This window comes from Artemia sp. Qi Xiang Cuo, chromosome 17 (assembly GCF_049724085.1).
Source record: "Artemia sp. Qi Xiang Cuo chromosome 17, ASM4972408v1, whole genome shotgun sequence".
NCBI classification, from domain to species: domain Eukaryota; kingdom Metazoa; phylum Arthropoda; class Branchiopoda; order Anostraca; family Artemiidae; genus Artemia; species Artemia sp. Qi Xiang Cuo.
This window is the reverse complement of record NC_142810.1, coordinates 40923046-40939993: the sequence shown is the minus strand read 5'-3', so window position 1 is coordinate 40939993 and position 16948 is coordinate 40923046. Positions and strand designations below refer to the sequence as shown.

The window sequence follows — 16948 nt, the reverse complement described above, 5'->3', positions numbered from 1 at the left end:
AAGGACTCATCGCTTTTAGAGGGCAGAAAAGGCCAAAGGAGAGAAGGATTAATTTTGGCCCGTGTAGATTCGATATCAATCATCTTTTTTCATATGTAAAAAAAACCATCATATAAAATCATCAATCATATACATAATTTGGGCTGTATATTTGCACACTAGGGGGATGGTGGGGTGGGGGTTAAGTAAAGCGGGGCTGCATGCAATAAGTAACCTAACCTAAATAAACCAAAATAACCAAATAAATATTTATTAAAACATAGCTACAATGTAGTTTCCCACTGAATCGAAGCTAATTGTCTCCGTATACAAACAGCAATAAACCGGTTGTTATATGATTTTATAGATTCAGATTCTCGAGTGTGTAGTGGCTAACATATAAGTACCCAATTTTTTTTTAACTTTGGCAAAGCCAAGAGTTAATCTGAATAAAAACTGATCAGAAATATCGAAATCGATTATCGAATATCGAAAGTAAAAATATCGATATTTCGATATATCGTTTGATCAAATTATCGACCAATACTACTAACAAGGCCAATTTCTTTAATTGCCTTTCTCTTCTTTCAAAATCTTTGACCGCAACCTAATTTGACTGAGCATTCCTATTTGCATAATATGTTGAAACATTCCCCTTTGATGTCAGTCGATACAAGTTGAAACCCTGAACGTTTATCACCTGAAAACCGGTAACTATGCCCGCCTATTGAAACTAAATTTGCAACCGCTCAGGAGTTACTAATACAAAACCGATGGCAACACCTTTTAAATAAATTAGTAAAAATATCTTTTTCGAATTAATTAGGAAAAAAACTTAAAAGTCAAGTGATTACTTTCAAAATCCTCCACAAGTCCGTGTTAAATTTATTAAACTTGTATTTACAGTTTCCTCATACAAGTTGAAATGGAATTTGCACGAAAAAGTCTAATTTAGAAAGCCAAGTAAAAAAATATTAAAAATTAGCAAACTCAGATTATATTGCTAGATCAGGGAACAGATAGAAATCAAAATCGATGCCTTAATGCGTCTGTTGTCGCCATACAAGCTAAAAATATTTAACATGGAAGAGATAGCCGGGAATTTTTCTTTCCGTTCCCCCTTAATATTAAATGATATTTAAAATAAAACAAATTTTTGTTAAAAAATGAATCTTCAAATACACGATGATACAACACACGTATCTTCTGGCAAGAGAGGATATATCGCGCGTATATTTGAAAAGTTGTTTTTCTGGGGTATTTGAGTGATTCTGCTGCCCGACTCCCTGTAGTTCGTTCTTTGCTGGATTCTAATAAAAAATAAGCCGAAAAATTTTCCCTTATGTAATGTATATCATGGTTGCAGTAACATTCCATATAAAGGCAAGTTGACAATGAATAATGATTTGGAAGGGGATCTTTAAAAACAAGGAACAGACTTCGACGAAAGCTAGAGTTGAGGTATTTCAGTTAAAAACTTGCAGCCAAGATAAACGACCTTTCAAAGGTCTTGTCAACGTATGGCAGTAATATAAATGGTAATATTTACAACTTTTTTGTAGAGAAGAAATGACAGGTTAGGTTATCATTTAAATCACGGAATCAAATTGAAAGTACAAAACAGCTAATCACTAAGGAAGATTTTTGCCGAATCATAGATAGTTTCCAAGAAAACGGGGTTAGGTTGCAACTCAGTTTAGTACGGTGGCGTTCAGATGCTGAAGTCAGTCTTGTTAGTTGACTTAGTTGACCTGACACCATTATATAGATAGAGACTAACCCACACAATTAAGAAAAGGCAATGCTTTAAAAAGCTGCTTTAGAAAATCTAGATTATTTCTATCACCAATATATCACAGTCATGTTCGTGATTATGCATTACCAATACATTAAAACGCACCAGAGTTCCTAAGATAAGAGAGAGTTGAAGTAATTAGTGATTAGAATTCTTTTTTCTCAATTTTGAGAGTACACCAGACATGAGGCTGAGACAAGTGAAGTTGAGACAGGTTTGTACAGGGAACGTCATGGCATCAAGGAGACCCATTTTTTGGTTCAAAAATAGTACTTTCCGTGTAATTCTTTAGTATTGGTCTAGTAAATTGTTTACTCCATACCCCATTGACTTGAGCTCGATCCTCAGCATTTCAAATCCACTCTGATGTAGTAGCTTTTTTTATATTGATTTAAAAACTTTGGTGTTATCAAACAACGGCTGCAAAGAATTCAAAATGTGTTATTTATATTTTTTAGTGTTGTATTTGAGTCCTGTAATGGCGCAATGGGTTTGACCTTGGCTTGGTAATACGCGACTCAGAAATCGACCCTTGATGTAGTATGCTACAACAGGGCTACAACTTGATTACAACTGCCTCCATGAAAACTTGAAATAATGGAAGCGTTGTTAAATAATACGAAATTATGAGAATTATCATACAAGTATTGAGCCCAGGCAGACTCAAAACTCTCCGGCCATTGGCTTAGATAGACTATTGTGAACAAACAAACTTTCAAATGGGGATAAATACATTTATTAAGACAGTGAAAAAACAGGCACAAAAGTCCAGAAAATTCGATCACATATACAGCGACCGTCTTCAGTAGAGACACTAAAATATTAAAATTGAAATTAGCATATTTATACACAACAAAATAAATAACTTTTCGGGTCTTTCACAAAATAATGAACTTCCGAATTATTCACTAGATTATTTTCAGAGAGTTCATTGACTAAGTTCATTCAAAAGGTTTGATTTTCCTTCTTTAATCTTGCCACCGTCTAAATAAATGGATTTTTCCCCATTTGAAAGTTTATTTGTTCGTCATAGAACGGCAGTGTGGTCTACGAAAACAACGCCTAATTAAAGGTGTTACGTCGAAACTAGACTATTGTATTAGCGACTGAAAGAAAATCCAGCGTTTCACATCTACAACACGTGTAAACTGACACAAAAAAAGGAGAAATAAACGCAATAAATTATAAAAAGGAAAAATTAATTACAGATACAGAATAAGAGTCAAAACAAAGAAAAATACTACGAATTGAACAGTAAGCGTACCACTTTAGAGATAAACAAAGTTCATCAATCGAAATGCTTTATATCAATTACAAATTGGAACACTAAAAGCCTACCTTTGGCATAGCTTAATCGCTTTGACGGTTGATGATTCATTTTCTGATAATCTCTTTCCTAATATTTGGAAGGTCTTCCCGATGTAGGAAGAACCACAAGATACTATACACAACATTAGCTAGAATGGGGATAGTTTTATCCTTCCTAGAGTTGAAACAGTCCTGTATTTATTTGAACCTTTAAATATGATATTGCGGTTGTCCTTAGAACTTTTATTCGTAATTTTTACTCTTTATTAATTAAAAAAACTTTCCAAAAAAGAAGTTTTTCAAAGAAAAGTAAGGGCCATATTAAGCTTAAGATCTGCAGAAATAAAAACATATAATAATTCAAACTCAAATCGACCACAAATTACTACTAAAGAATAAATGATAGCCAAAACGATCAGAAATTAAATAAACAATCATACATAAGGTACTAATATAAATGAATAGATAAATCTTAAAACGAGTAAAGCTTAAATTGAATATGCAAACCAAAAAAAATCTCGAAGAAAAATCTTTTACTATGAAAGAATAGATGACACCCACAATGAACAGAAATTAAATAAATAATCATAGCAAATAAACACACAACAAATACTAATATAAATGGATAAAAAAATATTAAAACAAGTAAAATTTTAATTGAATATGTAAATCAAGCTTAAAACGGACAAAAATCACTACAAAGAAAAGTTTGGACCCTGCCTCCTTCTTTAACTGTAAAAGTCTAAAGCCTACTGCGTCATTGGCACTTTACTGGACGCGAATTTTATTACAAAATATTTTCTTTTGTACTTATTACAACATTGAAAATAAAAAAAAATGCGGTGAAATAAAATCTTGAACTGAAGGGATTCCAGCAATTAATATATCATATATCAAAAATTCAGTTTAGTTTTATTAGATCCGACTGTTCAAGACACAAATTTTTTTAGTATCGCGTCAATAATCCAGTAGCCTTTTTACTTTTACAGTTGGGGAAGAGGGCAGTAGCCTAACTCTTGTTTGAAGTGATTTTTTTTTTCGTTTTAAGCTTGATTTGCATATTCGATTTAAGTTTTACTCGTTTTTACAACTATTTATTCTCTTATATTACCACCTGTTGTATGTTTGTTTGCTATGATCATTTATTTAATTTCTGTTCGTTTTGGGTTTCATTTATTCTTTACTAATAAAAGATTTTTGTTCGTTTTACAATTGATTTGCATATTCAATTTAAGTTTTAATCATCCCAAGATTTATCTATTTATTTATATTAGTACCTTTTAAAGGTTTGTTTGCTATGATTGGTTATTTAATTTCTGTTCTTTTTGGGTTTTATTTATTCTTTAATAGTAATTTCTAGTCGTTTGGAGTTTGGATTATTAGAGATTTTTATTTCTGCTGATCTTAAGTTTAACATGGCCTTCAATTTTATTTGAAAAACTTCCAACTTCCTTTTCGGAAAGGTTTTTTTATTATTAAATTCTGTTCGTTTTTTATTTCCAAAGCTTCAAGTTTTTTTTTAAAATTCCTCATTTCAAAATAATTTTTTTTCTTAAACATCAAAGTATCAAAACTAGTATCGAAGTAACATAGTATGAAAGTAAAGAAACTATCAAAGTAAAAAAAAGTATCAAAGCAAACAAAGCATCAAATTAACAATTAGCAATTTCCACCTAAATTTCAATTTCCGATCGAGTGAGCCCTCTCCAAATTTAATACAACACCCCTTCACAAAAGCCTTATACATTAACAATAGGCAACTTGCAGAACTAACAGCCCTTGCCCTGTAAATCAAAGTTGACCCGTAAATTAGTAAATTCAACTATCAACGTAAAAAAAAAAAAAAAAATCAGTGACAATGAGCAACGTGCATGACTCACAGCCCTTACTCGGGGGACTGGGTGGGGGGGGGTCAATCACGGAAGCATAATTATTTGGTCTTTGGACAATTTTGTTTTTAATAAATTTCTTGTCTCTAGATTTGGTTAAAAGTATGGCAGAAAGTCCTCCATCAATAGGAGTTTAGGCCCTTGTGTTACAGTGGTGATATGGTTTAATGCAGACCCCTAGATAAGGGGGACATTACTATAGTTTTGAGGGATTCTTCCTATATCACGAAGGATTCCCCTTCTTGCATACAGGTAAAAAAATTTAGTTTTAGCAATGCTCTATTCTTTTTTTTTTTTTTTTTAAAAAATTTCTGGTGTGTGGGTTTAAAAACAGTCCAAATGCTTAGGAACACATACAATTTTTTATGCTAATTTAAAAGGTGGAATCAACCTTTAACATTAAAATTTTTTGAATCTTAATTTTCTGAAGTTTTTCATGGCGGAATTTTTTTTATCAAAAAAATACAAATATTTTGCATAAGAAGCAAATAAAAGCCAATTTTTAAAAAAACTTAATTGTTTTAAAAACCTTCATAACTAATTAAACACTTTTTTAATTCAAAAATAAAGAGCTTAAAAAAAGCACCCGGAAAAATATAAAATTTAATTCAGCAAAATCATGGTTAATGAGAAAATAGGAACCTGAATATCTGGAACCGAAATATGGAATAATAAACATAATAGTTATATACTCACCTTCATCCATGTTAATCAGTTTAAGCTATGGCTAACGGGGCGTTAATGTGGAGGTTAAAAAACAAAACAAAAAAAAACGTACGATTACAAAAGAAATTCTTTATTATCCAACTTCAACCAATCACAAATATCCAGGTTTTTATTTTACAAAATTGAATGAACTATTAATATTAACGGTGAAAAAAAAATCAATGAGATATTTTGATATATGTCCATTTCTTCCACTGAAACACAAATTTTTCTAGCGCAAGATTCTCCCTGCAAATTACAAATTAGAGAATAGTCTTCTATTCAATAATTTTCAGTACCTTCCCTATTGCGATAGTTTTACCTGGAAAAGAAGAATAAAAGTTAAAAAAAAGCAATGTATATAAAATTTAAATTTCTTTATCTTAAAAAAAGAAAACAAAATCTAAGACTGTGGCAATAATTAAAAAAAAGACAAAAAGAGCTAATTAAAAAAGAAGAAGATAACTGGCAGGTTTTTTCCACAATTTAAAAATTTTGTTTATCCTAAAACCCGGTTGGAAAGTGAAGATGTGTGGGCTATTTTCATCGGGCAATGAAAAGAATGATTCAGGTGCTGACGGGATTTTTTTTTGTCATTTTTTTTTTATTACTATTATCCTCCCCTAAACTTGTTTTTATTGTTGTCTGTAACAATAAACTTGTTTTATTGTTTTATCAGTTTTGACTAAGCTATCACACTGTCTTGTATCCTGTAATGTCATAACTTTCAAGAAGATCAAGAATTGTGTATCGAGTGATCGAGAAGATCACTAAAGCCAATAAAACGAGGATTCGTTCGGCCCTTTCCATACATGCACTTAAGACTATAACAAGCAACTCATACAAGAAAAGCAGTTCTTGTTTGGTTCTTGATTAAGACTCCTTGTCTTATCTTCACGTTTTTGTAGACGAGTTTTCCATTAAATAAATAAACTAAGTAATAATTGCTTTTTATAGGATCTTACCACGGCCTTAGCCCGGGGAGGGGGGCTAGAGGGTTTAAGCCCCCCCCCCCCCGAAATGTTTGTCTGGCTGGTAAAAACGTAACAAAAGTGGTCATAAACAAATTGTGTATGCTTTTTTTTTAGTTTTTTTTGTGTAACCCCCCCCCCAAAAAAAAAAATTGAGTAAAACCCCCTCCGAAAAAGCACACTGAAAAAGAAAACGCAGTAAAGGTGTACTCTTTTCAATGAATATTTAAAGATAACTTTACTACGTTAGATATTTTTTCACATATAAGTATATACAGAATGAAAATTTTTCTCTTTACGTTTTACGCTGGCAAACATCTTTAGGTAAGTAACAGGTTTAAATTTACACATCTCAAAAATGAGCCAATACCTAGACAAACTGAAACGAATGATTTGAAGAAGTAAGGACTTATTTTTCTTCAAAGACCGTGAAAGACAAAGTAATATATACACAAAGTTATGTTAGCAACATAGTTTGACCTTCTCTTGAATATCCATATCCAGCTTGGCATCCAGACTCGACCAGTCAAACAGACGTGAGAAGGTAAAAAGAGCTGTAAAAATGATACATGGAGACAAGTACTCATCATGCAATGACATAATTATGCAATCAACTTGGAGTCACATAAAGTCGTCGACATGAGTTGGCGTGTTATTTTGGCCTAAATAGTTTGAACTCTCCAACTCATCGTGGTTTGTTCCTCCATTTTGAAAGCCCTCCTGCTAAAGGACTGAACACTAGACTCCGGCAAAGTAAAAATAGTTGTCTACAATTAATGATTTATGATTAATTAATTAAGTGATTTTTCCACTTTCTAGTGCCGAGAGATTCCGCACATAATTTGTCGCTTATTCTACTCGACATCCTAATGATCACTCTGTAGGAAGTATTTGATGTTTAATGTAGTTCGTTTTATGAATTTGCCTCTGAGGGTTATAGTAGTGATTTATTAGTACTTATTGTCATAGTATTGATCTAACAGTATATATGACGTACCTAAACTAGCTCTTGCTATTTTGGTCAAGAAAGCATCTTGGTAAATTATGGCTATTCAACCAATAGCTGTTTTCAGCGAAAATAAACAAAACAAAGAATAAAAAAAAACTAAAAAAAAAAAACAGTCAAAAATACATGATAAGCCTGAAAACGATTTTTTTCGTTCCTTTTTGCCGAGGTCGGCTAATAGTTATCCAGGATAGGATAAAGAAAACAAAATCCTCTAAAGCCATTGATGACGTGTAGGGCGTCGAATCGAAATTTTAGTTTATATGGTCTTTTCTACAAGGACTGGAACCAGGTCTGTTACCCAGTCTTGAGGCAGCAGGAACTGAACCAAGGGCCCCGCATTGCCAAACAGAGCATCAATACCCTGTGCTACCACAAGATTATTGGCTATAAAGCCAAAATACTCTTATATATTAGTTTTTCTGTCAACATATGTACAAAAAATAAAAATAAAAAAATACATAAATTATTTTGTTCATGTATGACGGAGAGAGAATGTGTCTTTTTCGACTATAGCATGTTTTAATTAGTGACCACACAGCGAGTGGCTTGAGCCACAATTGGATTGACTGATTTTATTTCTCTAAACTTTATGAATGTCATTGTAATGAGATTTGTCTCCCCAAAATCTTAGGGTCCTGAGCTCAGGAATTTGTGAAAAGTATATATGTTAAAAACAACAATCAGAAATTATATCTAGAACATAATTTGTATTATTTGATATCCTGGGATATTTTGTTCAACCATGGGAATTTTTCACAAATGTATTTTGACATTTTGTTAAAATTTGCATTTGTAGTCAAAGCAACCAGAGTTACCCAAATCCTCGATTTTTGCCTCCTGCTCTATCCAGAAGGCCATTTGTTAAAAACTAAAATTTGGGGTAAGATCTATTTACCTATTGTCAATTGGTAAAAATTGTCCTTAACAAAAATTTAGAAAATTACCTTCATCACGGAGAGTGAAACGGCCCATTTGTAGAAAGTTCTTAAAATTCTCTAAGAAAATTGTGCCAGAAAGACATTCAAACCGGATAATTGCAATTTGATCTTGTTTAATAAAACGGGGTCTCGTTGTTTCTGTTTTCCCTGTTTTCTTATCAACAATAGCAATAAGGGCTTTCACTCGAACTTCCTCTGAAACTGTGTGAATATGGCAGACACATGAAAAACCAGCGCAAATAATAGACTTGAGTTCAAGCATAACAACCTGAAAGCATAAAGTAACTATTATCAATGAAAATCATCCGTAATATCCTGTAATGACACATAGCTTTATGTAGCACAGAAGCCAATAGCCCCAAACCATACAATTAAAATTATCGCTTTATATCACACATCAAAGTAGAAATAATACTCAAGAGCCTGACACAAACCCCTTACTATATTCCAAGGTTATCAGAACAAGCCGAGCCAAGCATCTCATGGTGCCAAATTTCCTGCATTATAAATTTTAGATCCATGCACCCACTCCTTCAAATACGCCACAGCTCTTTGCAAACGGTCAAAGACTGAACAAGATCTTCACTATCGTTCAATCATTAACAAACAACAATGCCGGTCTTATGTTTACTTAACCATTTACTATGTATGTATGTATCTATTACTATTACTATTTACTATGTATCTATTACTTAGCCATTTACTACGTTTACTTAACCATTTACTAGATATGTATCAAGACATTGGGTCAAGAGAAATTGTATTTCGTAATAATTTGAAATATTCGTAATATAAAAAAAATAATAATTTTGTACTTCGTAAAAATTTAAATAAAACCTGTATAGATTATTCTAATTCCATCAAATTCTTTATCTTCCACCGCGGACAAAAGGGCGGTTTACTGATAATAAGTTAGGCGTTTATTAAATAGTTTCTAAGTTAGAGATACTACATAGGCAACTCTCAGGCATGCTCAGCCCTTCACTGTCGTCTTATTTGATTTTTTTTGCTCTTTTTGGCTGATTATATATTTTTGCTGATTATGGACAGGCGTTTATCTCTTCAATATCGTCTTACTTTTTTTTTATAATAGGCGTGCGTTTATCCCTTTACTAGTCTTATTCATTTTTTTTTACTCTGGTCGGGTGTTTATTCCTTCACTGTCGTATTTTTGTTGTTCTTTTTTTTCGGCTAGCGTTCATCCCTACATTATCGTCATTTTTTTTTTTATACTGATTATGGTCGGGCGTTTATCCCTTCATTATCGTCTTTTTTTCTTGCTGATAATGGTCGGGCGCTTATCCCTTCTACTACCGTCTTATTTGAATATTTGATGATTATTTATCTCTAACGCGTTTTTATACAAGTCCGTTGTTTGTTCTCTTTCTCTTACTTTTTCATATATGGTTTCTTATTTTTACTCAATCTTTAAACGACTGTATAAATGCATAGATCCAAAAAAATAATATACTGTAGACAGAGAGACAAAAGAGACAATTTATTTCAGCTAGACTACATCTGAATTTAGAAAATTTGCTTGCAGGATAAGAACTTTTCAGTCAGTAATTAATTAGCAACTTGATGGAATTTCTTATCATTGTCCTTAACAACTGTCCACACTTACTTGATTTTTACAAAAACACTGATCAAGACGTTGGGTTAAACATAAATTGTAGTCAAAGATAACGAGACAAGTTATTTCAGATGAATTTCAACTAAAATTTAAGAAAGAAAATTTTCAGTCTGCAGCTCATGTATTACAAATATTTATTGTCATTATCAGGAAGGCGCTGGCTGGTCTTGAATTTTGTTAGTATAATTTAGACAAGGCGTTGATCCTTGTAGATTCATTCCTAAACAAAAATTTCCTATTTATACCACAATAGTTTTGAGATCCCAAAGTCTAAAAATCTTCCTTTTTTCAGATTCAATAACATAAATCAATCAGAAATAATAAAATACATCTACAATTCACACAAAAATGGGGGGGTGGGGGTTATAAAAAAAAAACTTTACAAAACGCATATAAAATTTGTTTATGTGCATACTAGTTACTTTTTTTATGAGTCGGACAAAAATTCGGGGGGGGGGGGGTAAACCTGGTAACTTCCTCCCCCTGGGTGTTGTCTCAGAACTGAACCTCTAAATAAATTATTACTTCAAGAGTTATCATAATATAACAGTCCCTTGTTAAAAATTACGCGGGTTATACAATTAACTATAGTCAGCATTTTATATCTATCTATTGTACTCTTTGTTTTGATCTGACTCTATTTTTAGGAGTTATGGGTTACTTTAGTTTTTAACTAATATGGGACAGGATCGTCTCTTACTAGGTTGCTAGCTACCGCTGCAACCCGGACTAGCTACCACTGCAACCCGGATCAGAGAATAAGGCATTTAACTAAGTCCAGTATGTGCCATGGTTTGTTCTCTACTAGGTTCCAGCTATCTCTGCAGATACCAATGAAACTCTACAGCTCTCTATGATTTTCCAGTGCCCAGCTAGCTGAGGAGTCAAAAAAGGAGAACAAATCATTAAGAATAATAGAGAAGACAAAAAATTTAAATGTTCCTCAAACGTATGGGATATTTTTTCATACATTTGTTTCACGTCTTAGACATCATAAACTGAATGGTATATTTATATTACAAGTTGTCACGGGCACAGTGGAGTAAGGACTTCCCTTTAATTCCGAAGGATTTGAGTTCAACACACTCCGTGGCAACGATCGATCTTGAATGATACAAGATCTGAATAATGTAGCATACGATATAAGATCAGAGCTGAGCTTGCTAAAAATATGCTCTTCCAGATCTGCCTCGGCTGGCATATCTTGTCGGCTGGATGTTACTCAACGCACCAAGATTTCTACCTTTTTGCGGAGAAAATAATCTTTAAAAATAACAGGTATCTTTTTAAATATCATCTGATTCGTCAACTAGTTTTTAATCGAATAAAATTGCGTAATGAGCCACTTTAAGCTAAAAAAAAACCAAACTAATTTTAAAATTTTCAGGTATATTTTGGTTTGAAGTAAAAAATTAAAATTATTGCTCGGACATCATTAATATTTGTGCGGTTTGCAGTTAAATAATTTTTTTTATTTAAAGTTTTTAGTAATTATTCCAGTTTCTATTGACGAATCAGATTTTTTTAATACCCCCCCCCCCCCTCAAATTACTGCGTTTTATATTCATATTTCTACATGCTTTTTATAATGGAATTACGTCACGTAAGACGTAAAAAGTGAATGCAATATTTATACACGTTTATCTTTCGATAAGATAATTTTATTTTATTTTACTTCTCAGTTTAGGATCGCTAAAGTTATTATGTAAACTGCAAAAATATTTTTGGTGTCTTTGCAGTAATATCAATTTTTAAATTAAAACTAAAAAAATACCTGGAAATTTTAAAATTATTTTCATTTATTACGTCATATAAAACGTAATAAAATAATGCAATATTTATGTACACACGTTTATCTCTGGACGAGATAATTCTATTTTATTTTAGTTTTCAGTTCAGGATCGCGAAAGTTATTATGTAAACTACAAAAATATTTATGGTGGTAATTTTTGTGAGCATTTGGAAATCAAAGCTTAAACTCAATAACTGATACTAAGTTTCCTAACATTTTGATTGGATTAAAAGTGACAAACTAGGAAGAAAATCTCAACATCTTCCTGGAGCTACTTCAGTCTGCATTTTATATCATTTAATTACATTTAAAACAGATGAGCTTTTCATTTTTTATCTGAGAAAATAGCTTGCACTTCATTTTTCTTCATACCGAACAAACAATTAAGTGTTTTCTGTTTCATTGTAATTGAAGTGTTCTCATTTGAAGTGTTCATCATGCATTTTACAACTTGATAAATTTACTCCTTTTAGATGCAGTTGATAATTTAGCTGATATTAGGTATTTATGAGTTTATAATTTGGAATGAATCTCCCCCCCCCCCAAAAAAATTAATAATATCCAAAAGAGCAGCCAAAAGCAATAAAAAAGCAGCAGTTCAGCCTCAGCCTACATGACATATATTCTATAATGAAGCCAAAAAAAAAAATTTAATGCATTCTTTTTAATTGTTATTAAAAACCAGTTTTTAATAGAAGAAAGGCTTTTTAGGAATCCAAAAGAGCAAAAAAAAAAAAAAAAAACAATATAAAAGTCGCCAATTTAAACTGTTTTAAAGGTGACAAAACAGAAATATGCAAAGGGCATTATGAAAAATTAAGCTTATAATTTCAAACTTATATTAAAAGTTTTTACCCAGATAACTGACGAATTTTGTGATACGGTATTTGAAGTTTTGTACGCAGTAATCCTCGACGAAAAAAACTACTAATTTTCATAAATATTTATGGTAAGAATACATAGCTAAAAGATAATTTAACTATTATGCGAGGGTAATGAAACGCAACGTTTATTTCTTTTTTTCTTCATCTGGTGCGAGCAGTCCTTTTTCAACTGATACTTATTTTATAGCAGGGTTGTTTGATAATTTACTCTCACTTCAGATCTAGGGTCGTCAGGCCCAGGGGCGTCCCGGAAATCATTTCATAGAGGGGGCGATCTTCGTAAATTTTACCGAATCGCTACCTTTCACCGAATACAAAAAACATTGGAGGGGCGGCACGCCCCTCTCCCCCTCCCCCCCTCGGAACGCCTCTGGTCAGGCACACTCAATATGCCACTACTTCTACATCCAGTTTCAACCAGATTGTACTAAAGCATTTTTTTTAATGAGTCAGCAGAAGTTTTAAATGGAAGAGCCCCTCAGGTTAAAGCGAAACAAGACTGTCTCGCAAGGGCTTTTCCCTAAGGATAACTCGTGCATATAATCAGAGTCAGTTATGTGTCTACGCCACTGTCGTGTCGTTTTGAAAAAAAAAACGATGGTGCAAAGAGAGAAAGTTTCACAGAAGAAGATGCGTAAGAGGTATAGTTGCATAGGTATATTTACAGAGAGGTACAGGGGTATAAAAGATAGGTGTAATAAAAGAGGCATGTAGGAGAGGTATAAAATGAGAGGCATATAAGAGAGGTGTAATTGCAAAAGAAAGCCGCCGATACCACATCATATGATATGACCATAGCAGAAGATTTGAGCCTGGGTAGGGATCAAAGAGGAGCCTTTGAGTATTTTGACCACAGGGAATTATTGTTTGGACAAGGTTTGGACAAGGCGGTTCTAATAGTGTACTTTTTGTTTTGATCTGAATCTTTTTTCAGGAGTTATGGGTTACTTAGTTTTTACTATGGGGCGTGATCGTCTCTTACTAGGTTGCTAGCTACCGCTGCAACCCGGATAACAAACAGGAAAACGCCTAGGGCTTTTCTATTCCATATGACCGTCTTTTAATGTAACCTATATAACTATAACGTCATTCATCAAGCTTGTACACGAAAATGCAGTATTTTTTTGGTCAAAATTGATTCTATTTTCAAAACTGTTTATTTTTAATTACAAAAGACACTAGATGTTGCAATTTCCTTTAAAATGAGCCATTAAACAGCTTTCTATGATTTTCCAGTGCCCAGCTAGTTGAGGAGGAAGAAAACGGAAAAAAAAAAAGATACCGTATATGGAGAATATCGTGGTTTCACCTACTTTTCTTTATTTTTAAGCCAATATAATGTCCTTGTTGTTCAAGACATGGGACGAGTATATAGAGGTTTTGGACAAGGCGGCTCTAATATTGTATTGTATCAGTATTGAATCAGAGTTCAGAGAGTTAAGAGCAATTCAATCGGATAAAATACAGGATTAAATCTGGACAGCTTGCGTAACCAATTTTTACCTGTGTGTGGCTTTGTGCCAAAATTGTGAATATCTTTTTCGAAAACAAGATAAATAACTTATTGCTTTGTTACAATACTAGATCAAATTAAGGACTACATTTGTACATCGATAAGATCCAAAGTGTGAAAATGACAAACCAAACAATAGAGGCCGAGAAAATAGAAGTTCAAATAGGGATAAAATCCTTTTAATAGACAGTGATTGATAGAAATTCACAAAAATACCAGATATTTCGGTCACATATACAGTGACCGTCATCAGTTTTACTACTGATGACGGTCACTGTATATGTGACCGAAATATCTAGTATTTTTGTGAATTTCTATCAATCACTGTCTATTAAAAGGATTTTATCCCTATTTGAACTTTTATTTATCGTCATGGAAAGGCAGTGTGGTCTCCGAAATTATCTAGGCCGAGAAAATGCAAAAAGTCCAGTTTTTGCGAGAAATAAATTTCAAATTGGATTTATTACCAGCGCTTTCGGAGAAAGTTAATGCAATTCCTGGACTTTCGGATAGCTTGCTGCCTTACAAGTACAGATGAATAACATTAGTACATAGCTATCTAGCAATGCTAAGACAAATGAAGAAATTAAAAAAGAGCTGGTAAATGTAAAATAAGACCCAGTGATCACATCCTAATAAGCCAACCAGCTCGAAACAGAGCAGAAAAGAACAAATTTGATTATATATAGTAATACTCCGCAGTACCATGGCGACTATACTGTAAAGAAAGAAATTAAGTATTTATTAAACCATGCTATGCCTTCTCTCAATATAAGTCGAGGTGATGTACGTGACATTTTTAGATTGAAATCAGGGCCAGTAGTAGTGAAGCTAAACTCGGTCGAAATCAGAGACTAAATCTTAAGGAATAGTTCCTTATTGAGAAAGGCAGGTCTATCGGTAGCCCCAGAATACACGGCTAAACAAAGAGAAGCCCGTAAACACTTAAAGGAAATTAAGAATCTTGCACAGAACGACGGCCGTGATGCGAAGCTACGAGGTGACAAGCTGTTTATCCGAGGCCGACTATTCAGGTACGATGGAAAGGCTGTGATTGAGGTTAAATGTAACTTGGCACTAGTTAAAAATCTTGGTCCACCCCCTAGTGCTAGACTCCAAATTACCCTGCTGTTATCCCAATGGGGCTAGATAGCGATGCCAGTAATAGCGATGCCGAAACAGTGATATCATCAATAGCCTATTCTCAGGCAGTATCGGCAACTAAAAGACCTGCTAGTGCTGTTATTAGCCCTAATGACCTACATCGACCAGGCACTCATAACGTGGCACCCAGAGGAAACCATTCTCCAAGAAAATAACTTAACAGAAGACCTCGTTGTGTTTTTTCCCGTAATTTCGTTGATAATAGACAGTGATGTGCTAACATATATTAATAGTCACACTCATGAGTATTTCTATTTTTCCCTTTACCCGGAAAAGACAAGGAATAAGAAAATCCGAGATAAGACTAGTGGTGTCAATGCACAGATAGAAAGCGTAGACACATGAAAAACCCAGGGCCATAAACTCAGTTTAGTGCCATGGAACATACAGGGAATACGTGATAGGCTGGCTTCTTTATACGACAATTTACTTTCGTTTGACTTGATTTCCTTTATTGAAAAACGGAATGATCATTCTCCTATGTCACCTCTCCCAGGGTCTTTGGTTGAACAGGTTGTGCGTAAACCAGCAAAAAATAATAGACATTATGGTGGTATTTTGGTTTTGATTAAATCATCAGCTATTGATGGTTATGAAAGGTTAATAGTAGATCTGAAAATTTACTTTGGCTGCGTATTTGTTTTAAATGTGGGAAGAGATTAATTTTGAGCGTTGTGTATATCCCTCCACAAAATAGTTCTTATAATCGAGAAAATACTTGGGGAATTTTAGATGATGAATTGTCGCTAATACAAGAAAGTTACAGTGATTTTGAGTGCGTTTTGATGGGGGATTTCAATGCTTATACCGGCGTTGAAGTTCCAGATTTAATAATCCCAGATTTAGGGGATTTGGTCCCAATTTGTTGTAGATTACCGCGAAGTAATAAGGATGAAAAAAAAATGTTTGGGGAAGAAAGCTCCTGGCGCTTTGCGGGGAACATGGTCTGATCGTTGCGAATGGAAGGTTTGGAAATGATAAGGGTCTGGGCGAGTTTACTTGCCTTTCGGGCCCAACTCCAAGTGTTGTAGATTATGCGCTGATTAACACGAAATTTGTACCTGAATCGATTTATATTGATGTACTAGATTTAGTTGGATCCGATCATAGAGCTATTAAGCTTGTGCTGAAGACTGGGAAGTTTCAGGATGATGTTCCTCGAGTTAGAAATTTATGTAATGGGGAGCTAATGTTAGACATCTTACGAAATTAAATTCTACATGGTTCAAATGATATGGTTTTAAATTATCTTGAAACATTTAAAAGGGGGCTTTTGAAATTGCATGACTCAAAAAAGTTGAAAGCGTTGGAAAAAGATGGAAAAGATATATAAGATATAATTATGTGTGGTAAAGCTTTCTAATTTAG

General features: G+C 33.3%; 1 protein-coding gene across 1 annotated transcript in view; it reads right to left on the bottom strand.

Moving 5' to 3' along the window:
* Positions 1–5751: 5751 nt before the first annotated feature.
* eRF3 (eukaryotic translation release factor 3) overlaps positions 5752–16948 on the bottom strand; it is an 85482-nt gene continuing 74285 nt past the window's right edge. The window contains exons 9-10 of the mRNA XM_089103726.1: positions 8601–8862; positions 5752–5998 (exon numbers count right to left, since the gene is read on the bottom strand). Coding sequence (XP_088959852.1) covers positions 5955–5998; positions 8601–8862 — 306 coding nt within the window. The 3' untranslated portion in view covers positions 5752–5954. The remainder of the gene's footprint in view (positions 5999–8600; positions 8863–16948) is intronic.